Source organism: Stigmatopora argus, chromosome 1, assembly GCF_051989625.1.
Source record: "Stigmatopora argus isolate UIUO_Sarg chromosome 1, RoL_Sarg_1.0, whole genome shotgun sequence".
NCBI lineage: Eukaryota > Metazoa > Chordata > Actinopteri > Syngnathiformes > Syngnathidae > Stigmatopora > Stigmatopora argus.
In genome coordinates, this window is record NC_135387.1 from 24,724,778 (window position 1) to 24,751,823 (window position 27,046).

Genomic DNA, 27,046 nt, shown 5'->3' on the forward strand with positions numbered 1-27,046 from the left:
TTGAGTAACGATATAGTTTATTGTTGCTTTTGAGAATACAAAAATATCCTGACCTACAGTTTAACATACAGAATGTAAACCTCAATGAAAACAACACACGAATAAAATTCCAGATATTAAATGAGTTCTAACTTTCTTCAGTTTTTCCTGGTAAAAAAACAACAAAATGAATGATATGGTACACAATACAGTATTAACAATAAAGACAATGTAGCATGATACGCAGAGATAAAAATAGCACTTTTTGGTTCATTATACAAAAAAGGGGGCAATTACATTCAATATAAGGCAGCTGCAATTGTGCTGTTCTGGCTCAATGGGGGAAAATATTCTCAATATTACAAAATAAAACGTGCTCTATTGTCTACTAAAACTTCCGCCTCTGGTAGCATTTTATGCTAGATATATGTAGATTTTAGCCATTTGTAGCATTTGAAACAAGAGCATTCAACTTATCAACATGTAACTTTAAGTCAGGTCAATTCTTATTAAACAAAATTGATTAAAAAAACAAAAATAGAATAATTTGAAAATCAAAGACGAAAAAAATATTTGAAAAACAAGCCCAGAAAATAACATACCGAATTTATAAAACAGTTTTCCAAAATAATTCAAAAAACAACCCCAAAAAATCAATTAATTTGAAAAACAAAGACGAAAAAAATTAATTAAAAAAACCCAAAACTAAATTCATTTGAAAAAGAAAAATAATTCAAAAACAACCCCAGAAAATGAATTAATTTTAAGACTTTTCAAAAATAATATACTCCGAAAACAAACCCAAAAATAAATTATTTTTTGACTTTTTTAAAAGGCAAATGCAATAAGCTTCCATATATCCTAACGTGTGTACGTTAATAAAGTACAAAAATAATAAAGTACTGTCGCTCCAGTACCCTGCTTCAACAATCCTGTGCATAGGCAAGACTTTGGCATTGAATATATTGTCATTCTATATAGGCTTAAAAATAAAAAATCTGCTATGTACAAGAAAAGTTTGAGGAACTGCAAGTCAAATTGGTCCACTTGTAATTCCCTAAGGTCACTTAAAATGGTGTCAAAGTGCAGATTGTTTCTCAATTTAGAATTCAGAATGGAAACTACAATCAGGAATGCAGCATCACAGGCCTAGTCAAGACACTTTTCATGAAAAAAATATATAAAATTAACAATATCCATGACCCAAACATGAGATTACAAATTGGATGATCTCTTTTTCAGATGATTGGAAAAAAATTGGAGCTCCTTTTTATTTAGAAATTGACTTTAACACCTCAGATTTGGAGAAAAATTGATTTAGAAACCTAAGATCGACGTTTTGTGCAAATTTTCAGCTGCCGGTGGGAAAAATAAAGCATGGTGACTAAGAACATTTAAAAGGAAAACGTCTCATTTTTAGCTATTTAATCAGATTTATAATGTTAAATTTCCTGAAGGCTTCAATCTCTTTGGCATTCTAAGTATGTATAAGTCAAATATCCATTATAACTAGGACTGAAAAAGTAGAAATAACAAAACTGCCCTATTGAGATGATTGACCAGTTAAGTTTTGATATTCTTCATTCATCATTCATCATTGACATCACTGGTAAACAAATCTAGGTGCTTTTCTTTATAAGCAAAATAATAAGTTACCTTTAGTTTTGGTGCTGCCTTCAAAAGGAGCATCTATGTAGGTTTTGGGTTAAAAGTATTGGAACACAAAACCCTACAATGTCTGATGTTGTTGCTGTCGGAGATTCTTCAAAGTGGACCTGGTCCACAATACTTCTTCGGGCATGTCCTCTAGGACTGTCCTTGAGTCGGAACACCGGTCAGGTCCTTGCATATGATCTCATTCACTGTAAGAAAAAGATTTGAAAATATTAACACAAAAAACAGTATCCAAATGAGAACCATTTTTGTTAACAATCCCATTTTTCAGAAACCTTTCATTGCAACTTCACATAGTCAATTGTGACTGCACATAACATTGTCTGTCCAACAGTCATTTTGATCTGATTTTACACTACACGCATTGCTTCTACAGTTCATTATGTCTCCTGAATAAAACTCGAAAACACGCCCGGAAAAATTTCACTGTGAGCCTAGCTAACCCAGGCTTACAGAATTTGGTACACAGTCGATTGGTCCCCGGTCTTTTGGTCGCCCGGAAGTTTATTGATAATTACCATTTAAATCGTTGCTCAAATTCCCTAAATACAAACTGCAAATTACTATTTAGTCATACTTAATGCCCTAGTAATTATTAGGCTAAAGAAAAGCTCAAAATTTCCCGTACTTTTATTGTGTTTTGTTGGAGAACTTGTTAAGACCCTGACTGACGTAGCTTCTTAAAGGGACAACGCATGTAGTACATACAAACTCTTATACACTCACACGTCGGCTCAGTGAAACTGCTCATGGCCATTGTTGGCTTTTATTGATGCGTAGACCGTTTAGTTTTACCTTGTTTTGTCGCCGGTCTTTTGGTCGTCGGTGGCTCTTCTTTAAATGAACAGGGGCCGTTTTTGCTCTCACTTAATGCAAAATACCTCATTTTCCACTCACTGTCGATAAAGTGTGCTGCGACTCCCAAGTAGTTATGGTTGACCGACATCCAATGGTCCCCCTTTAAGGTGATGTAATAGAGCAGACCCCCTGCCAACAGTTGTTTTCTCTCTCTTTCATTCAAATGGGGTGCAATCACCACCAACCCACTTTACAGTGAAGTTTGTCACATTCTCTGTCAAATTCTGTAAATAAAAGCCAACAATGGCCATGAGCAGTTTCACTGAGCCGATGTGTGAGTGTATAAGAGTTTGTATGTATATGCGTTGTCCCTTTAAGAAGCTACGCATCAATAAAAGCCAACAATGGCCATGAGCAGTTTCACTGAGCCGACGTGTGAGTGTATAAGAGTTTGTATGTACATGCGTTGTCCCAAAAGACGGCGACCAAAAGACCGGCGACCAAAAGACTGGCGACCAATCGACCGCACACGCAGAATTTGACAGAAAATGTGACAAACTTCACTGTAAAGTGGGTTGGTGGTGATTTCACCCCATTTGAATGAAAGAGAGAGAGAGAAAACAACTGTTGGCAGGGGGTCTGCTCTATTACATCACCTTAAAGGGGGACCATTGGATGTCGGTCAACCATAACTACTTGGGAGTCGCAGCACACTTTATCGACAGTGAGTGGAAAATGAGGTCTTTTGCATTAAGTGAGAGCAAAAACGGCCTCTGTTCGTTTAAAGAAGAGCCACTAACATTCTAAGGCAAGGGTGTCAGACTCGGGTTGGTTCGCAGGCCGCTTTAACATCAACTTGATTTCACGAGGGCCAGACCATTTTAGATATAATATTTAGATTTTTTTTAAAATAAATGGATTCAAAGAACTGGATTAAACGCCCTGATTATTCAGTTTTTATAGATATAAAACAATGTTTATTTAAGCTTTTTTTAAATATATTTTTTGATTTTACAAAATGATTTTTGAACTAAAAACAGAAAAAATGATTTAAAAATTACAATTATTGATTTAAAAAGGGGGAAAATTTAATATACATCTATACTCTTCATTTTAATTTGATCCTAAAACAGAAAGACAGCACTCATGATTTACTTTCCCGGGCCACACCAAAATGATGCGGCGGGCCAGATTTGGCCCCCGGGCCGCCACTTTGACACGTGTTCTAAGGGATCAAAATTTCTATGGTTAAAACGTGATTAGAATTTTAATTCTCAGTTTTGTGACCGAACGAAGATATTAGATTGAAATGGGATGAATTAAATGAGGCCGTTAGCGCGTTGGCCTCATACTTCTGGGGTCCTGGGTTTGAATCCAGGTCAGTCCACGTTTGTGGAGTTCGTATGTTCTCCCCGGGCCTGTGTAGATTTTCTCTTAGTACTTCAGAAAACGAATGAATGAATTACAAATGAGAAAATAACCCTGGCTCATATCAGAATAGACACATCTTGCGATTTCCTTTACAAATTAATGGATGGATGTCGTATTGCGACAGGCTACAAAATAAAGATGCACTACTTAACAACAAGCAGAAGAGGGAGCTATTGATTTGGTCTCAATTAGGATAAGGTCTTAAAGCCAATGTTACGTATTAAGATTTGTGCGCCAATTTTTAACAATACAGAGCCATTAAAAACATGACACAAAAAATCTCGTTAGGCGTGTAGAAAATTGTCCACATCATACACATTCTCATAAAGCAATGTCATCAATTCAAAATCAACTGGTGGGTTTCTAGCAAGTGTACAATGACATGGATTTGTGCAGTCAACCTGACAAACTCAAAAAAAGGTCAAGTGTGCAGTTGTCATTTTGGGTCGGTCGGAAGTAAAGGAGACCAACAGACCAAATTGGCTGTCAAAATAAATAAGCAACGTAATCGCTGGTCTAGCATGTGTGTGTGTGTGTGTGTGTGTACATTGGCGCTTAGCGATGTTCCGGACCGCCACTGCTTCCACTGTGTCACTGGCGACTCATTAGCTCCAATGACTAATGTGAATGTTTCAAAATGGGCCAAAATCCCTCTTTGCTTTCTACACGGGCAATTACGTTGCATGTTGTGTCTGTGCCTGTTGTAGTCATGGCAACCCACCGCTTTGCTTTGTTATCTGAAATCATTGAAATACAGAGCGGTGAGCAGTTGAGCCATGTTTCACTACTTTCATTCGGCCAAGTAATCACGCGCCAACCAATACGTCAGTACTACTATAAATATTGAAATCATACGATGACTTTCTAATGGCATTATTCATGCTTCAAAATGAAGAGATGAATAAAAGCATTACATGTGGGAGGAGCATTTTTCAAACGCTATTTTGAAGGGGAATGGAAGCTTTTGATAAGAATGATGAAGTCAACAAGTCCACTCCAAGTAAACTGCCTTTTTGAACAAAGCGACGTTATTCAGCCCTGTGCTGGACATAGTGGTGAGTCAAAGGGTGTAACGGACAAAAAAACAAACAAACAACTCCATAACAGCTCACTGTATAAATAGCCATAGTTTCATAAAGCAAATAAGCAAATATACCTTAGACTTTTAAGGGAAATTGGACTTTGGAATGGCTTGCATGCACATTTTCAGGCCTTCTGCAGTAGCTGCTCACCCGTCAAGTGCCACATTAAAAACAACCAAGTAAGCTTTTTGTCAAAGGCCTATTTCTGAAAGTCTGCCTGTAGGCGAGCCGTTCTGAAATTCTCTTGTCTACTGTTATGCTACAATGGGCCTCATACAGCATGGAATAAGGGCCCAAAGACACAATGCAATTTACCAGGGACAGTCTGACACAATTTGTGTCGCACAAATAGATGTACTGTATTTTTTGGACTATAAGTCTCATTGGAGTACAAGTCGCACCAGCCAAATAATGCAAAAATAAAGATGAAAAAAAAGAAAATTACATAAATAGATGTGTGTGTATATGTATGTATGTATATATATATATATATATATATATATATATATATATATATATATATATATATATATATATATATGTGTACGTGTGTATATGTGTATGTGTATATATATGTATGTGTATGTGTATATATGTGTATGTGCATATATGTGTATGTGCATATATGTGTATGTGTATATATGTGTATATATGTGTATGTATATATATATATATGTGTATATATGTGTATGTATATATATGTGTATGTATATATATATATGTGTATGTGTATATATGTGTATGTGTATATATATGTGTATGTATATATATATATGTGTATGTGTATATATATGTGTATGTGTATATATATGTGTATGTGTATATATATGTGTATGTGTATATATATGTGTATGTGTATATATATGTGTATGTGTATATATATATGTGTATGTATGTATGTATATATATATATATATATATATATATATATATATATATATATATGTGTGTGTATATTTCACTTTGGGAGGGCATATTTTGATTCCATTAGAAACTAAGAGCAAGCATGCGTTGAAGTAACAATAGTAAAATGGCTAAATAGGCATCTGTCAACAACAGAATTTCAGAAAACTATAACTTAAAATAAAAAAAAACATAAAAGGTTCTTGTGGTCAGAGAGAAAAAAAAACATACCTAAGTCGCACTTATTATTTCCCAGACATTCATTCATTCATCTTCCATACCACCCATCCTTGCAAGGGTTGCTGGAGCCTTACCCAACTGTCTTTGGGCAAAAAGGCAGACTACACCCTAGACTGGTCGCCAGTCAGTCGTAAGGCACACATTTCCCAGGCAAACTTAAAAAAATAAAAATAAAATATGACTTATAGTCCGGAAAATATGGTAGTCTTTTTTTCTACAAAAGGCTAACGAAGTGAAGTATAAGCACATTTTTAACATTTCTAGCAACCAAACACGATTCTGTGCCTTTCTCACCACATCTGTTTATTTTAAGCATGCGTTGGAATTTGCTTGATCATCTCGTGCCTTCGGGCGGCTTTTATCTCCCCACTACAGCCACAAGCCCGAATCCCCTCTCCTCATTCCCTGAATGTGAAAAATGTTCGAAGACGGCAAAGCACAGAGTGTCGTTCAACTTGATCTAATGAAGGCTTGGCACCCTTCAATCGGAGAGTGTCTTGCCCTCGACGCCGGTGCCAGCGGGGCGGAGAGTTGGAGTTGCCGACCTGCACAGTAGCTGAGTAAAGTCGAAGAAACACGCCTGCTGACGTCTGGAATTAACGTGCGTTCGCGTGCTCACGGTTGGACGGCACAGGTGTGAAGCACCTTGGAACAGCTTTATTGGAAGTGTGTCACAAATTCCATCAATTTTCTTCAGCGCTTGCTCAGACTAGGGGGCATACATGCTGGACAAATTGCCTGTAGACAACCTTTAACTGAAAACTGGAATGAACTTGTATTTATAAAATACGTGGCCAGCCAACAAATACTGACTTGAAGTAAAAATAAATAAATGATCAAATTGGACGCGAGTATTTATTGTGGTCAACCTACAATCTTACAATTTAACTCAATTCAAGTCTGACATAATCCTTTGCAAGAACGTAAACCTCTTCTTTTGGAAACATGTTACACTGTTCCCGTTGAATGCAATCTTGTCACAAATTTGAGCCAAACTAGCGAGCTGGTGCGCACGTGAAACTAAATGACACCGTGACCGGACGATTCGCCGACGGACGTTTGGCCGACGGACAGTTCGCCGAACGGACGTTTTGCCGAAACGGGATTTGCACGCTCGCCCCGCCCCCGGCTCGTGTGTGTACATGTTTCTAAATACAAGTACGTACTACAATGTGCTGGCAATTTTTAATATTTTTTATTTTATCCTTGCGTTTAATGTAGTAGCCATTTGGACACGGAATGTAATTTATCAAAGCTGGGGATTGATGTCTGACACTGAGAAAAAACAACACTAGAAGACTTATGTGAAATTCTAAGTGCCTTGGACAGACTAGAGGGCTTAGAGAACAATACCTGAAAATGCCATGGATTGCACACTTTTACTTCTAGTTTAATTTTAAATAATTTCCCATTATTTTAGGAAATATATATTCAAAATGATCGGCTGAGAACCTTAATTCAAAGATTAATCTCAACGTTTTCTATGCTGGTGTAAGTTTTCTGGAGTAGGATTTCTGGATTTACAATTTGATTACAGTAGTACTTACTGTTACTACTACTTTATTTTCTCTATTTCTTCTGTCACGTAATGTTCTGCGTGATCTCCAAATGGCTACTACTTTAAACGCAAGGATGAAATAAAAAATATAAAAAAAATGGCAGTACATTGTAGTCCGTACTTGTATTTAGAAATATGTCCAGCGGGGGGCAGTCCGTGCCCTTGTTATTCCTAAATGAATGTTATCTGTAACGGGCCGTATATGGCCCGCGGGCCGAGGTTGAAAAACATGTACACACACGATCCGGGGGCGGGGCGAGCACACGAATCCCGTTTTGGCGAAACGTCCGTTCGGCGAACTGTCCGTCGGCCAAACGTCCGTCGGCCAAACGTCTTTCGGCGAAACGTCTTTCGGCGAATCGTCCGACTACCAAATGACACACATTGACTCATGAAGATAACCTGTCGCCTAGCATTGACAGTATTGGATGAAACCTGTGAGGACTACCTTAAGGGATATTTCATCACCACTGAAAGAAATAACAACATGAACAGTCCTCTAAAATAGCCCTTACAACACTCTGGCATGTGCTATGTCCGCCCAAGTTGTCACTGTGTGCTTTATCTCCTCTGCCCAGCCATATCTTTACCTGATGGAGGCCTTTCACCTGCTTCATTGCCTCTGACCATTTTGTTCCACAGCCCCACTTTCCTGCTTCTTTTCAACTAAACATACTGAAGAAAGACAACACTTTGTCTCGTTTGAACAAGTGCATGCAGCATGGAAACAATAGGAGGGAAAAGACATAGCAGGTTTCAAAGAGGAAAAACCTGACTTTCGTCTGAAGCTGTCACTTGGCGTTATGCAAAGTGAATGGACTCCCGTGCCATAACAGAGGTTTGACAAGCAAGGCCCAATATAATAAAATGCATATTGCGCCTTAATGTCTCAACATTGTCAAAAGTAAGAAAAAAAGGAAAAACATGGTTTAAATTAATTAATTAATTCATTCATTCATTTTCTGATCCACTTTATCCTCACTAGGGTCGCGGGGGGTGCTGAAGCCTATCCCAGCTGACTTCGGGCCAGAGGCGGGGCGACACCCTGAATTGGTGGCCAGCCAATCGCAGGGCACGAAACCGACAACCATGCACACTCACACCCAAACCCAGGGGCAATTTAGAGTGTCCAATCAGCCTACCATGCATGTTTTTGGCATGTGGGAGGAAACCGGAAAACCTGGAGGAAACCCATGCAGGCCAGGGGAGAACATGCAAACTCCACATAGGTGGGCCAACCTGGATTTTCACCCAGGTCCTCCACTGTGAGGCCGATGCGCTAACCACTCGGCCGCCGGGCTGCCTTAAATGACTTCAATCAATCTTATACCACCAGAGAAAAAGCCACTCGTACCTCGTACCACACTTTAACCTCCTAGACCTAGACCCTTGCAAGGCATGCATTTTTATTTTCTCTTTGATATTTAGGCTAATTGGGACCTGATGAGTGTTAAAACAAAGAATTATCTTTTTACATGATGTAGTTTCTGGAACGGTACTCGGACGTTCGGTCACCGGACGTTTGGTCGCCCGGACGTTTGGTCGCCCGGACGTTTGGTTGCCCGGACGTTTGGTTGCCGGGACGTTTGGTCGCCGGACGTTTGGACGCCGGACGTTTGACAACATGACAGAGAGTTTACTGTTGAAACCAGTTCTCAAAATCATATTCATGAGAGAGAGAGTTTAATATCTAAATATCTACTGTTGAAACCAGCTCTCAAAATTAGGTTCACCCGGGCGACCAAACGTCCGGTGGCCAAACGTCCGGGCGACCAATCGTCCGGGCGTCCAATCGTCTGGGCGACCAAACATCCGGCGACCAAACGTCCGGTCACGAATCTAACATTGTAGTCTTTGACAACCAAAAATGTGATGTCCACATATGTGGACGCCAGGTCATAGGAGGTTAAGAACCACTAAAGGCCGCTATTTTGGTATATTGCGACATGACACGTATCCATAAAGACACAATTTACTTCATTTTGGAGGCAAATCGAAAGTAGCTAAATACTCTTTTCACCGCAAAAACTTGTCCAATGACCGTCACACCCAAAAATAGTTTAAAAAAAATAAATACATAAATAAAGCTGACCGAACACTCATAGACACTTGGCATTCACAAATTGAAAAGACAGGAATCAAACAGCGTAAGTGTTCTCCCAAGTGTTAATTTAAAAAGTCACAAGCCTGTTGCTGTTTACTGTGGCGGGAAACCCTGAGAGTGCCATCCAAAAAACACAAATTCCATTGCTGCTTTAATATTTTCCATTGACTCCACATATAAAACCCACCCTCCCCCACACACAACCCTCCCCCAAATAAAAAATAAACCTCCACCCTCGGCACCTTGCTGGATTTTTAGTACAGCAGCTGCAAACAGGAATTTCTGGAGCCAGATTGGCAGAATTCTGCGCTCAGGAAAAAAAGCTAATGCTCTGGTGGGTTCCCCCGCATGATCTGGGAAGGGGGCGTGGGGGGATATGGGGCCAAGGAGAAGCCCCGGCCAAATACAACAAACAAAGAGGCTTTCCCCGGCTCTCCCAGGCAGCCCGTTCCGCGCTTTGACAATGGTTACCATGGAAGTTGTTTTTCCATCATAACACTCACTGTCAATGTGTCGGTGGTCCGCAGCAACACTTTCTTTCCTTGCTTCCAAATGAAAAAGTCATTTGCATGCTAACGTCTCACCTGAACGTCCAAACAATTTTGGAAAACCCATTGCTCTCAAATTGGAAATAGCACATCCCGCCTACTGCTGGTTGACAATTCTGTCAGAGGGTGATAGGGTGGACGGGCCGAAGCACAAACATATGAGTCATAATCTATGTTATTTCCACCTCGGTTGGCGTATCATAACCCCATGTTTGAAAAGAATGAGTTGTTTGATCATAGCGTCTCCTACAAGGAGACGGAGATGATATTGTAAATATCCTTCGATTGTTTGAGAGGGAGATAAGAAAGCCATCTGTGTCTTAGTTGATAAAAGCTACCGCGTGCCCTCAGAGTATGAAAAAAACACTAACTTACACTCACCGTCATCTAGGTAGACCTGATCCAGGTTCTCCTCCTTCACCGTCACCCTCCGGGCTCTGTCTGTTGGCGTCCCTCCGGGAGACTCTCGTTCTTTCGACGGCTGCTCCTTGTCAACATAGGTTTGCTGCTGGATCACAGTTGGGTATTGCTGAGGGAGATTCCCAGGCGGGGTCGGAGACCGGTGGGTCCCCTGCGGGGAGTAGTCGTCGCAGAAAACCATAGCGTGGTCGTCAAGCTGCTCCGGGTCGCCTGCACGAAGCAGGTGTTGGTTGTTGGGGGAGAACTGGATGATGGACGTGTGCTTGCCGGCACCCATAGTTGGGGCAGGAGGCGCCTGAGAGCCTGCGTGAACCAGGACGGAACGTTGGGGCTCGGGGGTCAACGGCACGGGGTGCTGATAGGCCGCCGGGCTGCCGCTTAGCCCTTTCCCTGCACGAGAGAAGACAATGGCCGGGCTCTGGTTCGGGAAGTGGGATTCTTGTGCTGGGAGGCTGGAGCCGAGGCGCTGGCACGAGGCCATGTTGGAAACGAGGCCGTGATCGGGGTGGAGTATGCCGTGTCTGTTGTGGTAGTGGGAATGAGGGACGATGCCCATGATGGGGGACATGGGGAAGCTCATGCGGTTGTATTCGTACTCGTCTAGGGGCTCGGTCTTGATGGATGGAGCTAAACAAGAAAAAAAATGTTGAGTTTTTCTCAGTGTGCGTCACATCATTTGGAGCTGTCGAGTGTGCGTCACATCATTTTGAGCTGTTGAGTTGTGTTTACATGCGTGTACGTATGTTTTCTCAGCTGTCACTCGTAATTCAGTGGATAATGCATTTCTTATTTTACTGGGTTAATAAGTCATTTTGTTTTTTCCCATACATACATCTGCATGGTACTCGGACGTTTGGTCGAACGGGCGTTCGGTCGAACGGGCGTTCGGTCGAACGGGCGTTCGGTCGAACGGGCGTTCGGTCGAACGGACTTTGGTCGCCGGGTTGTTACTGTTGAAACCAGCTCTCAAAATTATAATCATGAGAGAGAGAGAGAGAGAGTTTAATATCTAAATATCTGATATAAAAATATCAACAGTAAACTCTGCCATAATTTGACAGCAAGCAAACCTGGCGACCAAACGTCCGTTCTACCAAACGTCCGTTCTACCAAACGTCCGTTCTACCAAACGTCCGTTCCACCAAACGTCCGTTCCACCAAACGTCCGTTCCACCAAACGTCCGTTCCACCAAACGTCCGGTCGACCAAACGTCCGGTCGACCAAACGTCCGATTGACCAAACGTCCGGTCACGTATTTGCATAGATGTATCATACAAAATTGGTATATTTATATAATTTTCTTCAAAAAGTTCAGGAGGTAGTATTAAAGAACAAATGATGCTAAGTCGTTGTAAAATATGTCTCTAGTTACGAAAAATTGAACGTTATGAAACAACTTCCGCTGAGCTTACATGGCAGTGGTGTGTAGGTGAAGTGGCGGGGCTGACTACGTTTTCGTTTCCCGTTGACCACACAGAAGGTCACTTTGACAGGATGGCAGACGGACGAGTCGCGGTAGGCCGGCGCCTCCACAAACAGCATGCTCTATGAGACCACAGCAAATATGAATAACTTCAAACTCGGTCCATCTATTACTGTCATGTCATCTACTTACCGGCTGGCTCTTGTCTTTGTCCACAGTCGCTTCCATTTCCCAAATGTGCATCCCATCTGAGAGGAAAAAAAGCAGTTTGTCACTCATCTACTCGTTGTACTTTTTAACTGCGTTAATCGTATGTCTTTGGGTGACACTTTCATTGGAGTGCTCACAACAGACAAGGCCAGATTGTTAAAAAAGTCGGAAACAACACTGGAATGTAGTATTTGTGTTTGACTCAGCAGGATTCTTCCTTGCTGGAGGATATGTAGAAAAGCACTCTCAAAGTGGGAACTAGAGAAATACACTTTTCTAGTCAAGTATAATTAATGTCTTGTAAATGTATTGTAGGGTTACTTGAATGGGTTTTCTCCGGGTATTCCGGTTTCCTCCCATATTCTAAAGACACGCATGGTAGGCTTATTGGACACTATAAATTGCTCCTAGGTATGAGTGTGAGAGTGAATGGTGGTCTTCTTGTGCCCTGCGATTGGCTGGCTACCAATTCAGGGTATCCCCCGCCTCTGGCCTGAAGTCAGCTGGGATAGGCTCCAGCACCCCCCGCGACCCTAGTGAGGATAAAGCGGTTCAGAAAATGAGATGATGGGTTACTTAAATGCCTATTTATCCACCAAGTGTGCAATTAAATAATTAGTCTGCTGCCTGATTGTAAAAATGTTGGTGAACTAGCTCTATTGTAATGTTACCTGGAGGCGATTTTACATAATACTGAAGCACCTCCCACATACATATTTTCTCCTCACAGCTTGCCAAAATTCCACAACACAATTCATGTGCCGCATTACACTCAACTCCAAAGTTTCCCCAAAATTACACAACAATTGGGTGGTAAAAGTAATACAAATGGTAACATTTGGGCTCAATCTTGAATTTTCAGGTAGTTTGATTCAAAGAAATGTTATTCAGAACATGGCAACTGCTTTAATGCTGACAAAAACTCCGGAATACAGTGTCACTAAGTATAGGCGGAGGTATTTAACGTGCCAACAACCATTTAAATTTTCACAAGTCATTACAATTTGACTTCCACCGTGTCAGGAAGAATAAAGGAGAGCGATACCGTGTGCGGTCGATTGGTCGCCGGTCTTTTGGTCGCCGGTCTTTTGGTCACCGGTCTTTTGGTCGCTCCGACCGCGACAACGGGCGACCAAAAGACCGACCACCAAAAGACCGGCGACAAAACAAGGTAAAACAACACGGTCTACGCATCAATAAAAGCCAACAATGGCCATGAGCAGTTTCACTGAGCCGACGTGTGAGTGTATAAGAGTTTGTATGTACATGCGTTGTCCCTTTAAGAAGCTACGTCAGTCAGGGTCTTAACAAGTTCTCCAACAAAAAACAATAAAAGTCCGGGAAATTTGGAGCTTTTCTTTAGCCTAATAATTACTAGGGCATTAAGTATGACTAAATAGTAATTCGCAGTTTGTATTTAGGGGATTTGAGCAACGATTTAAATGGTAATTATCAATAACCTTCCGGGCGACCAAAAGACCGGCGACCAAAAGACTGGCGACCAAAAGACCGGCGACCAAAAGACCGGCGACCAAAAGACCGGCGACCAATCGACCGTGTACCGAGCGATACCATGCAAGCATGTTAATGAAAATTTGGCACTCCCAAAAATAATTTGTCATTTCTGCAGCTAGAAAACCCTTTTGTCAGTGTTAAAAAGCACACAACTTCATGAAAAGAGCATTTGGGGCTGGGGGGAATGTGGCTTAGGGTCCGGGGGATTCCACACGTCGCCAAACTTCTACCATCATCTTTACCCCACTCCTCCTCAATGATTGCTCTCTTGGCATTGTGTTTGTTTACACAGTGTTTCTAATCCACTCTAAGGGAGACCCCGACATGAGTTCACCCCTCTGGACATGATTATGAGAGGAAGTGGAAATCAGAAGGGGAGGGGGGCAGCGGTGACATCGCACAAGCCGGCAGAGATCCAGACAGACGCAGCTGTCTTCCATTCACTGGGATTTCACGGTTATAGCGTCCACAACGTTGCAATTCTCCAAAACACTAACAATCCTTTTCCGAAAGATTTCCTTTTCCATGTCGGCCTTGCTCCCCGTCACAGCCACGTTTCGTAACAGCAGAAGGGAAACCCGACGGGTGGCGAGAGCTTGGAAAAGGATTCGTGGCTTTGCTTCACTTTTAGGTGAGAGAGTTTTTGCAGTGCAAACTTTTAGGGTGACATTCCCTAAGCACACAGCATATTTATATATATTTTTTAATCAATACTGGAAATGAGACTTCAGTCTCCACTCTTATGATCAAAAATAGTATTTTGACTTTTGTGATTGTAGTTTTCCTTAGCGAAATAAACAAAAATGCTATTACTATTATGTTGCTTTCTTCTAAAAAAATCTTCTTGTTCACCTATATTAGCTTCACCCATTTCTCAACCATTCTTCTCCATAAATAATCATTAAATAACCTCTATTGATCTGATGGAGTGACTTTTGCTTCGATTTATATATTATTTCACTGCTTAATTATAAAGCCTATATTAAAATAAAAACGCACAGAAATGGGAATGGCTCCTGAAGAAAGATTACACAGAAAAAAAACGGGGAAAAAAAATCCAAAAATGTCATTTTACAAGTACCGTATTTTCACGACTATATGGCGCATCGTATTTTTAGCCGCAGTGTCAGTAACGAGTGCTATTTCTGTATTTTAAACACACAAAGGACGCACCGTTTTTTAGACGCATATATATTATATATGAATGTCGAACCGCAATAGCGCTGGCTACCGGAAGCAGCCCCAGACTCTATTTCCGGTTTCCGGTGCGCAGTGACTGCTGGGATATATAGTTCTTGCACGATACACCCACACGCTAAAAACACGTTTTTAAAAAGGCAACGGAAGCAAAACTGAGTTCGGTTCTACTTTATTTAGCCATTTTACAACTTATTCACGTCATCATCACCCACAAATCCATCAAAGTCCTCATTTTCTGTGTCCGAATTGAACAATTAGTCATCGAAAACGCTGAGTTTTATACGTTCGTCCAGGCGGCCACAATCCATTCGCAAATAGTAGCTAGCTAGTAGCTAGCGTAACTAGCCTGGTGCTGCCTGCCACCCTTCGTCAAGCGGTGCTGATGTCAATGTATACAGGCCACAATCCATTGGGTGTATTGACAAAAGAACTACATATCCCAGCAGTCACTGCGCAGTACTTTTTCTACGGGGAAAATAGTAGAGTCGGGGGCTGCTTGCCGTAGTTGTGAGAACTGTAGAGGATGGTGTACCCTATCGACAGATTTATTTTATTTTATCGTGATAACAATTTTAGTATTGGTCCATATATAAAGCGCACTGGATTATAAAGCGCCCTGTCTATTTTGGAGAAAATTTAAGAATTTTATGTGCGCCTTATAGTCATGAAAATACGGTACTCACTTTTTGCCTTCCATACCTTTCTTATACAACAAAAACATTAATAATACATCCGCACTTTATCAAGACTCACACCAACTGAATGGCGTCTTAATTGGCTAATGTCCCATCGCGTTACAAAATGTATTTTTTGTATACTCCTGTTAAACCTAAACCTGTGTTAAATACAGGCACACCCGCTGTGAAAAAGCTCATTAAAACAACAAAATCTTGACTAACAGTTTGTCCACTCGTAAAAACAGGAAACAAAGGAACATTATGCCATTTAAAAAAAGAAAAACAAAAACAGATCCAGTAAAAAAGATGTCAAAATAAAGCCCAATAGATTCTGAAAACCGCATTGACAAGTCATGAAGAAGAAACTGGCAAAAGGAAGTGAGCACTTCAGCATAATGTAGATAAGTTACTATATGGCCTAAATGTTAGCTTGATAGTGGCTTTCTGAGTCAGCAGTCACTTTCTTGTTGCGGTTTCAGCAGAACTTGCTAGCATATGTGGAAATTTGCTCCCAAAAAAGTCAAAGATGCCAACTCACCCTGTGTTTTTTCCAAGAAAACCACTTTGGAATCGGCGCTGAAGTTGTGTCCGCTCAGGATCATCTGTTGGCCCCCCAGAACAGAGCAGCTGTCAGAGTCCTGCTTCTCTACGATGGGCAGTTCATGTGCTGAACGCTGAGCTGTAAGGGAAAAAGGTTCATCAGATATCCTAATGACGAGAAGAAAAGAATTGATTTTCTGCCCACAGTTCATAATTTTTAGTTTGTACCTTGTCTAAGGCTTTAGTTAAAGTTCAAAAGAAAAAAAACACAATGTGCCACTTTGCGTTATAATTAGGTACTCTGTTCCATAGAAACCAAAATCTACGATTGAAGAGGGTGTGAACACTTGTGTAACCACATTTTTAGTTGAATTTTACAACCTAGTATACAACGCGCAGATGTGTACAATTTGAATATCCATTATGAATTACAATCGTCAATCAATAATGTTCATACTCAAGTATTAATTGGGGTTATGTTGCCACGAAAAGAAAAGAAAAACGAAACCCCCTCATAAACAAAGGATCCCCTGATCGAAGATAACACTGGCTCACATTGGCAAGAAAATATACTTTTTTGCAATATCATAGATGGCATTTCCTAAAATGGTGTCGCACTACTGCTGAAAAAAAAAACAATTACACGCAGCTTCCTCCTCAATTACGAGCCAAGGAAGAACCCTGTGATCTTTGCACTGTGGCGCACCCGGGAGAACACCTACGACGACGCCTCGCGTGCAGACAGGTAGCGCCGGCAGGGAACTGAACCGAAATGACGCCTTGCCAAGGGGAATTTTTGCCGTGGTGATTTGCATAAAGAGGAATGTTGTCTTCCAAGCAAAACTGCATCCAAAAAGAGGCTCTTGTTTGAGTTTTGATTACAGCCGGAGCTTTAATAAGGCTGTGTACACATACTTGGATGGAGCCAAGCTGTACTCACAGTCAGGTACACACGTAGTAAAATCCCACTGCCATGTGAGCATAAAGACATCTTTGAGTGGTGGGTGCCACGCTGAACTCATTTGAATGTCAGTGGAAGATTAAAAAAAATGGCCAACTGAAAGCAAAACGTGTGATTGTATTGTGCTTACAACACTCAACGGGATGCGAGGCCACTTGGAGCGAAACGTGCGGTCCTCCGGGCTGAGGTATGTGCACGCGGAACACCATGCGAATGCGGGTGTTCTTTCGCCCGACGTCCGTCTCGCCTTTCCGAAGCTCGATGTCGGCATTTCGCAGCTTCAGGATCCCGGCGCAGTCGATTCTGTCAAGCGGAACAATTGAGGTCACTGTACAATAACTGTAGGCGCTTCGGGATGCTAAAGCTAACTTTGAAATAGTCAAAACCGGACGGACAACATTTGAAATTCACATGTTTTCATCCGGTTCACCTTGAGAACGTCTGAACCCGAAATTTAAGAGTCTTCTATTATTCTCACATTGCTCTCATGTTGTTCTTTGGTTCTAGCGGCATCTCCAGGACCTTGGTGCCACTGATGATCTTCTCAAAACTGTTTGTTGTCACGGTCTTTCCGGTGATGCGGTGCACTTGGTAAAAAGCGTGTGGCTTGAGAATGCGCTCGTCTGCCGTGCCGATAAAGATTTGCAGACCCAGCGCCTCTTTGCCTTTGTAGCCACGCAGCTGCAGAGAAGACAAAAGCAACACGGGTGTTAATGTTAATGCCACATGAAAACCAGCATATGCGGCACGTTAAACCGGTTGTCTGTGTGGCATTGATGGCTTGTCAACAGCAATTGTGTTGAGCTTACACGCTGCCAACTGCGCTAACTTTAGATCTGTGCACTATAATGAGAAAGTTAACTTAGTAAGACCTGCTCCTTGCCGATTGACAGATCCACCCCATCGCGGCTACTCGAGGTTCCGCCAAATATAGTAATTGTTGCGCTATTAAAAAAATTCTCTTTGGAAAAATGGGTGTTTACCAAATAAAATATTGGGTTTACACACTTAGAGAAGGTGAAGAAATTCAATCAATTTGGATCCGACAGCCATTTCTGGCCGCCATAAAAAAATTCAACTCTCTACGTTGCACGGTTTGGACAAATGTAGCGAGAATATCTTAACATACACACACACTCACACATTCACACACCCATAAATCATGCTTTATACAGATTAATAGATTGATGAAAAGTTTATAGTGTAGGAAGAATAATACAAACATGAAAGGGGGGGGCGGAGTCAAGTCACAATTGGAGATTTTACTCGCCAGTAGAAGGTCGTGTCTAACTTTAGGAGTTAAGGAATAAGAACAGAGTGAGTTTTACACGTATTTAATATTAAACAGACAATAAAAACACTGACCCTAAATCACGATTATTCACCTATTGCGGCAGGTCTTGAAACCTATTAACCGCCATAAACGAGGTATTACTGTAATATGTTTGGCTTTGGTATTTGCAGTATTTTCATTTCTGTCGTTGGCAGTTTTTATCTTCTCTCATATTTGTATGACAGTCTCTATTCGAATAACGTATATTTTTAAGAAAGGCTTTGAAATGGTCATGAAAAGAACATATAATGTAACTGAAAAAGCACATCACTTCTTATATTAATGCTCCCATTTTTATCCAGAATATAATTGAGATGTCTCCCTAAAAGACGAGAAAATTAACTTTTTTAAATTCTCATCAACACTTTGTAACATCTTTGAGGACGACCCGTCGCTATGGCAACTAAAGGGAGTGGACAAAGGGGAAAGCGAGTGCAAACATGAGTAGTGGACCGGTTGTCACGGCGACATGCAGGAGCAGTGAGTCATGACTGAGCGCAAAGTAGGAAAAGTAAAGCACGGAGCCAGTCACATGGAGGAAAGGGTGAACGGACGCCAGGCGGTAGGAGTGACAACGGGAAGGAGTGCAGCTGTGTCCAGCCAGGCAGAACCAAGCAGCCAACCGGAGGCCTTTCAAGAGTGTGGAAAAGATGCAAGAACAACACAAACAGTCCCCACTGTGAAAACCAGAATATGATTTGGTGGCGCTTGGATTTTCAAAATATGTGGCTGAAAAAGGTGATTAAAAGAGTAAATCTGGTCGCCAGCCAAATGCATGGTAAATGTGAACAAAACGGCTATTCACGCTCAAAATCACACCTGTCGACAATTTCAGGTTAGTTTGCTGTATTATATATATTTTTTTCAGTCTGCCAGACTTAGCAGCTCGTGAAAAGTGCCACTGAATGGAACAACCCTATTTCTGATGCTCTTATTCTGAAATCATTTTATTCATTTATAAAATGGGAATTTAGTTTTAAAGGTACTGCTGTAAAGACCAGCTTGAAATGATAGAAAAACTCTTTTGGGATAACAGTTTCCATTTTTTTTCATTTGCAGTCCTGTGCTGTTATTAACAATCATTTGCACAAAATCGTCTGAATTACTGTATTTATTGTAACCAATTTTCATAGAAACTACAGTGTTACCTCTAAATATGAGCAACTCTACCTACGAGAAGCTCGAGATATGAGGAAAATTTCGAGCAAATAATTATCTCTAGATACGAGAAAGCCAGGTGGCCATGACATGAGAGGCTGTTTATCATTGTTTATCTTTTTTGCCGCATCTCTTTCGTGTATAACAGATATCTACGAGCACTGAACGATTTATTCAGACAAGTTTCCGCTACACCTTGGACCAGAAAACGCACAACGCGCATGCACGGGGAAAAAGAGGGCTTTCTGGGTAATGAAGTATACTCGTGCACACAACACCGATAGCCAATGGCACCCTTTCTCAGAATAAAACTTCATTACCCACAATCAATATGTGGGTAGGCTGAGCTGTTGCATTCCTGTTATTCCTTCCTTTGCCTGTTGGCTCCCACGATCGCTCATTCGAGACTACTTCTCGTTGGCAAGTGGTCGTGCGTTATCCTATTGTGAGGACATTTGTGTGCATCATTTTCGGAATATTTTGAAGGGAATACAACAGCAAACAGCCCATCGATAGCCATTGTGAGGGTGGAGGCGTGGCAAACAGCTAACCCGGCCAGAAGGTATAAAAATGTAAAATAAAATTAGAATTCAGTTTTGTGTAAAGTTACATTAGACGCATGTTTGAGTGTGTCTGTATATATTAATCCAAGTTCATTTAAAGTTGTTTGTTCGGTTACAAGTGCGTTGTCGTGGAAAGTCACCCCGAATCCCCCCCAAAGGCCGCCGCCCTCTCTGTGCGACTCTATCTCCTCTCCGCGAAATCCGTCTAATTTTAGTTCTTATTAAACACATTTTATTACTATTAAACCACTAGTTATGTGTTACTTTGTTTATAGATGGCGAATTAGAAGAAATAAAAAAAAAAATCCAATCCAATATCCTGTTTTGGGTGTTTTTTCAGAGGGTTGGAACGAATTAATTTGTTTTTAGTTCATTTCAATGGGAAAAGTTCCTTCGAGTTACGAGAAGATCGACATACGAGCTCAGTCCCGGAACGAATTAAGCTCGTATCTCGAGGTACCACTGTATATGTAGTTATTTCACCGAGTTTCGGCTTTAACTTGGTGACATAGCATAACTTCTATCAAGATCTCTTGACATACAGCGTTGACAGAAATGCAAGCAACAAAAGAGAAGCAGAGGAAGTGAGCTTGTTTGTGTGGTAGCACCATTTTTATGGCGTGTGGCGGATATTTAAAAAAAGAATACATGCGGTTGTCTCCTCAAAAGCACTTTAGCACTGCGTCGTGAGGAGTAAACACACAGGAAATAAAATGACATGAACATCACCCTGGCACTTAGAATAGCAGCTTTTCGGGCAAGGAAAAAGAAATATCATATATATATATATATGATATTTCTTATATATAGAATATATATATATATATATATATATATATATATATATATATATATATATATATATATATATATATATATATATATTTATTTGGATCATTCCCTAGCGGTCTTTCACCCACGTACTTAATTTTGTGAATTAACAAAAAATAATCAACAACCAAAAGTAATCGCTGGACTAGTAAAAAAAAAGTTGCTAGACAAGTAATTTTTTTTTAAATAGTCACTGAACTAGAAAAAATAATCCATCCATTCATTTTCTGAACCACTTTATACTCAGTATGGTCGCAGGGGGTGCTGGAGCCCATCCCAGCTGACTTCGGGCCAAAGGCGGGAGACACCCTGATTCGGTGGCCAGCCGATCACAGGGCATGAGGAGACGGAAAACGGAGTACCTGGAGAAAACCCACGCAGGCCCGGGGAGAACATGCAGACTCCACACAGGTGGACCGACCTGGACTTGAAGCTACTAGTAAAAATAAATAATCGCTAGACTAGCCAAAAAAACTTATCACTAGGCTATTAATTATTAGGCTAAAGAAAAGCTCCAAATTTCCCGGACTTTTATTGTTTTTTGTTGGAGAACTTGTTAAGACCCTGACTGACGTAGCTTCTTAAAAGGGACAACGCATGTACATACAAACTCATACACTCACACGTCGGCCATTGTTGGCTTTTATTGATGCGTAGAACGTGTTGTTTTACCTTGTTTTGTCACCGGTCTTTTGGTCGCCGGTCTTTTGGTCGCTCGTTGTCGCGGTCCGGGCGACCAAAAGACCGGCGACCAAAAGACCGGCGACCAATCGATCGCACACAGGCTTTAGTGGCTGTACCTGCACAACAGGGTGTCCTCCCGTGTGGGCCTTGACGGCGCCCCTGCTTCCCTCCGTCTCGTAGTGAGCTCTGTGGTGCGCTTTTGGCTGTACTTCGATGTGGAGCTCGTAGTGGTCTGTGCGGCTGGGCATGGGCCATTCCAGAGGTGGGAGGGATGCCAATGGGATGCTACGGGGGAAAAGGGACACGCGTGAGATTATTGAATCGACACATGGCGTGCGTGTTGTCGCTTCTTCTGCCAAACGGACCTGCAAATGCTGGAAACCAGTGGCTTAGACCAGATGGGAGGGATCACGAAGAACGGTTCTGGAACAGGTTTGCTCTTGGAGTCCTGGTCGCAAGACACCAAGTAGTTCCCCTCGGCGTGATGCTCCGGGTACAGAGTGTACACCTGGTTGGACGTTTTGACTAGTTTTGGGGGCAAATTAAAACCATTGGTGGTATCGGGCAAGGTGCAGTGGGTATAGTGGGGCGCCGCGTTGTGATCCTCGTGCCCGCCGAGCGGGGAGGGGCTACGGGATCGGATGTTGGGAACCAAATTGGCATTCCTGTACATGTCGTAGGTGCGTTTGCCCTGCGGGGAGGCGGAGCGGGAGCCGGGTCGCGGGGAGGGCGAGCACGTCCCCAGGTAGCCGTCCTCGGTTACGCCGGTGCTCGGCGAGGTGCTCGGAGAGGTGCGCGGGGAGCCAGCGTGGATGTTCTGCAACCGGGGGCACAGGTCTCCGGGGTTGTGGGCGCTACTGGGGGACACGCAGGGGGACGCCCAAGGGGAGTAGCTCTCCGAATGCCAGCTGGTGGAAGAGTTGCTGCTGGCCGGGCTCAGGCACTGAGGCTCGCGGTAGGAGAAGCTCTCGTGGCCGGGGACGGTCAAGGTGGGTCGGGGGCTGTTAACGCTCGTCTGCTGGTTCTGCAGGGAGTCGCGAAAGTGGCTGTAGTGCTCTCGGGACGGCGTGATTTCGATGCGGGGGCTCAGGGCTAAACTCGGGGGGCGGGTGCCGTCCAGGTAGTTGGGTGCCGGCTGGGTGCCATATCCCGCCAGAACCTCTGTCTGCTGTTCAATGTAGGACCGACTGCAGGACTTGATGGCGTAAGGGGAGACCTCTTCCAGGGGGAACGCCGGCTCCGATTCGGGACTGAGGACGTGGTGAGATGCGAGGTTGGGCTCATCTGCAAAAGAAGGGAAAACGGATCAGGATTTGTATTTTTAACATCATACTTCCGTGCTTACAAGCAATCAATATTGAAGACTGTACAGGACATCGCATTCATAAGACCTTACCATTACTGGCTGCTCATTCTTTGACTGACGGGTGACCAGTCAATGTCAGGTTTGAATTGAATAGTAAAATAATAATAATCTATGTGTGCCATTTTTTGATGGGTTCCAATCCATTCAATGGCTATATAAACCCTGTAATTGATAGAAATCGATTCCTAATCTGACTAGTGGCCATTTTTTTTTCTGTATAAATGTTTTCTGTGATTGACATAGTGACCAATCTACTTTGTCAGATCCACTTTGCATTCCCAGTTTGAAGAATCCTTAAATTTGATTAAAATGCCCTGACAAAATCAGAATTTTCATAATGTTGCCCAGGTAAATAAATGGCATGTACAGTTAACTGCAATACAACTCAGTCGAAATACTCAATGGTGTACCATTTAATTACGTTACTGTTGCATTGAAACTTTAAGAACCGTTTGCTTGCTTGAACTTTTTGCAAAGCGTTTCTCTACTTTTTTTCTGTACCGCTGTCGTCTTACATTCAGATAAAGAAAAAGGGAAATAAATGACCACACAGTGGTGAATTGGGCTGTCCACTTGTTACAAAATTTTAACCTCAAGAGCAGTGGTGGCGAACTCGTTAGACACAAAGAGCCAAAAATTTGAAACTGTGAGAGTCAAAGAGCCACACCTTACGTTAGAAGCAGCATTAAACATCCAAGCTGCCAAATTATTATTATAAAATATATTGTATTATTTGTTTTTAATGAGCCTTGATGAAATTGAGTGTGAATAAAAATAAGAGAAAACGAGGCAAAGAGCCACAGTATATACAAAATATGATCGGAAGCAAAGAGCCGCATGTGGCTCGAGAGCTGCATGTAGCTGTACTTGAATTTAGATGGGATGTAAATAAATAAAAATAAAAATATTGACAACCGGTCTTTTGAGCCTATTTTGGAATAAAAATGCACATTTGGAGACGGAGTCCCCCTAAATTTCGAACCAAAAACTGTAGAAAATCACGTCTTGGTATCACGCACAAATCACCCCCCAATTCTTTGGGATTCTCCCCCCAAAAAAGAGGACAGTGAGGCTCGTGAAAATTACTCACAAACCTTGACATCCTCCCTCAGTGTCAGTCTCGCAGTTACAAGGTGCTTCATATTCAAACAAGTACTCAAAGGGCAAGTCGTCATCGGTACAGTCGGCCCGGTTCAGATCCTCCTCCAGGCGCTTCTGGTCGCACAAGGAGCTCATCTGTCTGATGCCAAATCCGGGCTCCGCTTGAGGAGGGGGCGCAGACATCAAGTGCGCCCACCAGTCGATATTGTCAAAAAACAAAAAACCAATCGCGCTTTCACGAGGGAGGAGGACGAGTGCGCATGTTTCCTTTCTCACTTGTTTGCGTGTGTGAAGGCGGAACTATTGATACTTCGCAATTCGCATCATGGCTACAAACCCCGCCTTTCCCGTGCATTTGGGAACGGACGCCGTACAAACATGTCACATAGTACCTGTCAACTTATACGTTTTTCCCGTATTTAAACTTTTTTTAACAGTATAACAACTTTTGTATATATATATATTTTTAAAACGATCTCGTTTTACCCATTTCGGCTCCAATGCGGATCGTCTCGGACACCTGTAGCAGACGAAAACGTCATCGTCGACTGCTAATTGTCATGCTTTAAGCATGATATGCGCATGCGCATTCACCTTCCACATTTTTACGATATAAATATAGCGCGTCAGCAAGCAATGTACCCAGACAGTTAAGCTATCGGCGTCATACAGCGACATCTACACAGTCTTGAATTTAGTGCATCCGGACTGAGCACCCCGTCCACTTAGGAGGAAATTTTAGACTTTTAAGTGAGCCCGATGTGATTAAATATGCACCTTGTTGCATTTTTTAAAATCGTTTAATTAGGGGAATTGCAATCATTAATAAGAGGAGCAATTGGCCGAGGTTGACAGGTATGCATGTCATTATATTATTATCAAATTAATTATCATTGAGTCATTAATTCATTTTCTCAACCCCTTATCTGCACAAGGATCGCAGGGGGTGCTGGAGCTTATCCCAGCAGCCAATCAAAAGGCACTCATAGCTCAGGGACAATTCAGAGTGTTCAACCAGCCTACCCTGCATGTTTTGGGGATGTGGGAGGAAACCGGAGTACCCGGAGAAAACCCACACAAGCCCAGGGGCAAAATGCAAATCCCACACAGTGAGGACCACCTGGGATCGAACCATCCACCCCAGAAATGGTAATGTGCTTACCACATGTAAAACATCATTAGAACTATTAATTTATTATAATATGATCAACTTTATAATCATTTTAAGTAATTTAGGCCCCGGCAAATGTCTGACTATTATATTTATTGATATTCCATACAAAAGGCTTTGCCATGGTACTCGACATGGATTAAAATTTCATCTATTTTATGAACAATTCTAAATTTTGGTTGACATTTTAAAACCCCTTTGCCCGGGTGCTTTTAAAATCTGGTTCGAGCAGCCCCACGACTCTCGTGAGGAGAAGCGGCAGGGAGAACGGATGGATTTTAATTGGCTGTTGTTAACAGAGCACATTGTACTGCTGCACCCTGGTGTCTGACACGCTCCCCTGACACTTTGCAACACTGCTTAAAGTGGTTTCAATTATTCTGTTTACAATAACATTGCATTTAGGATAAAACTGTTAAACAGAACTTCTGGTGTCATGTCCCAATGGACCAGAAAACTTCACAAGCATGTCCACCTCTGCTGTACATCCAATGGGAAACAAATGCTAGATGTCACAAGGCGCTTTACTTGTTTGATAAGGTTCTCTCATCTCATTTTCTGAACCTTTTTATCCTCATTAGGGCTGCGGGGGGTGCTGGAGCCAATCCCAGCTGTCTCCGGGCCAGAGGTGGGGGACACTCTGAATCGGTGGCCAGACAAAGGACAACCATGCACACTCACACCCATACCTAGGGGCAATTTAGAGTGTCCAATCAGCCTACCATGCATGTTTTTTTGGAATGTAGGAGGAAACCGGAGTACCCGGAGGAAACCCACACACGCCCGGGGAGAACATGCAAACTCCACACAGGTGGACATGACCTGGATTTGAACCCAGGACCCCAGAGCTGTGATTCCGACACTAATTGATAAGGTTTACATGACAAAAAAAGAGAATAAAAGTACTAATTTAATTTAAATCACTCTAATGTGGCAATGTTCCTTAAACATTGATGTAGCTCAAAACATGGATATTAAAGAACATCAGTTACAGACTTGCATTTATTTAGCGAAAAGAAATAAATATTAAAATCTGTTGATTACCATAGAATCACAACACTTGAGCAGTACCTTGATCCATGGACCTCATGGTATGGTACTGGGCCAGCCTCCACGTTCCTCTAAACATCAGGACACCGAAGAAAGTGCAAAAAAAGAGGAGAGAAAAAAAAAAGTTGAAAAAATAAGTAAAATTCAGATCACGCTGGTCTTAGAAGACTGGGCACATTTTTCGTTTCTCAGTTTAAAAATGCTTTAAAAAGAGGAAAAACAAAAGTCCAAGTTGTAAAAAATAAAGTCTCGTCCGAGTTCTGTGGAAAGAGCAGCGGTGGCGGAGGTCCGGCCGGGCGGCCAGCGGTTCTTCGGACTAGCGAGAGCGGCTTCCCTCTCCTGCTCTGAGTGTTTATAATGGTGCAATGCTGTAAAATAACGGGATTCCCTCAGTGTTTCCTCCTGTTTGCGCGCCCTCGCCATGGAAACCTGGAGCCGCTCCATGTTAGGAGACTCAGGGCTTTTCCTGCAAAGACCCACACTCAGGAATCTATGACGTCTCCTGCTCCCCAGCCAGAGCATTTC

At 42.1% G+C, this 27,046-nt stretch overlaps 1 protein-coding gene across 4 annotated transcripts; it reads right to left on the minus strand.

Annotated features, from left to right (window-relative positions):
• nfatc2a (nuclear factor of activated T cells 2a) lies at positions 1-26,680 on the minus strand. 4 transcript variants are annotated; one of them, XM_077612825.1, is made up of 10 exons: positions 26,543-26,680; positions 22,199-23,117; positions 21,950-22,118; positions 17,743-17,945; positions 17,395-17,567; positions 16,302-16,442; positions 12,354-12,409; positions 12,151-12,283; positions 10,693-11,364; positions 1-1,841 (listed from the first exon to the last, which is right to left on the minus strand). In XM_077612825.1, the coding sequence occupies exons 1-10, from the start codon at positions 26,598-26,600 to the stop codon at positions 1,786-1,788; spliced, it is 2,580 nt and encodes an 859-aa protein (XP_077468951.1). In that variant the 5' UTR covers positions 26,601-26,680; the 3' UTR covers positions 1-1,785. The 4 variants fall into 4 exon arrangements, with proteins under 4 accessions (XP_077468951.1, XP_077468962.1, XP_077468945.1 ...); XM_077612836.1 differs by lacking the exon at positions 26,543-26,680 and adding an exon at positions 24,787-24,870; XM_077612819.1 differs by lacking the exon at positions 26,543-26,680 and adding an exon at positions 24,294-24,699 and having other exon boundaries at positions 10,699-11,364.
• Between the last annotated feature and the right edge of the window lie 366 nt (positions 26,681-27,046).

Coding starts and splice junctions, on each gene's coding strand:
- nfatc2a (XM_077612809.1), bottom strand. CDS start 24,483: ATGTCTGCGCCCCCTCCTCAAGCGGAGCCCGGATTTGGCATCAGACAG. Junction 23,118..24,293: donor CACTGAGGGAGGATGTCAAG/GTTTGTGAGTAA, acceptor CTTCTTTTGCAG/ATGAGCCCAACCTCGCATCT. Junction 22,119..22,198: donor CTGGTTTCCAGCATTTGCAG/GTCCGTTTGGCA, acceptor TTTCCCCCGTAG/CATCCCATTGGCATCCCTCC.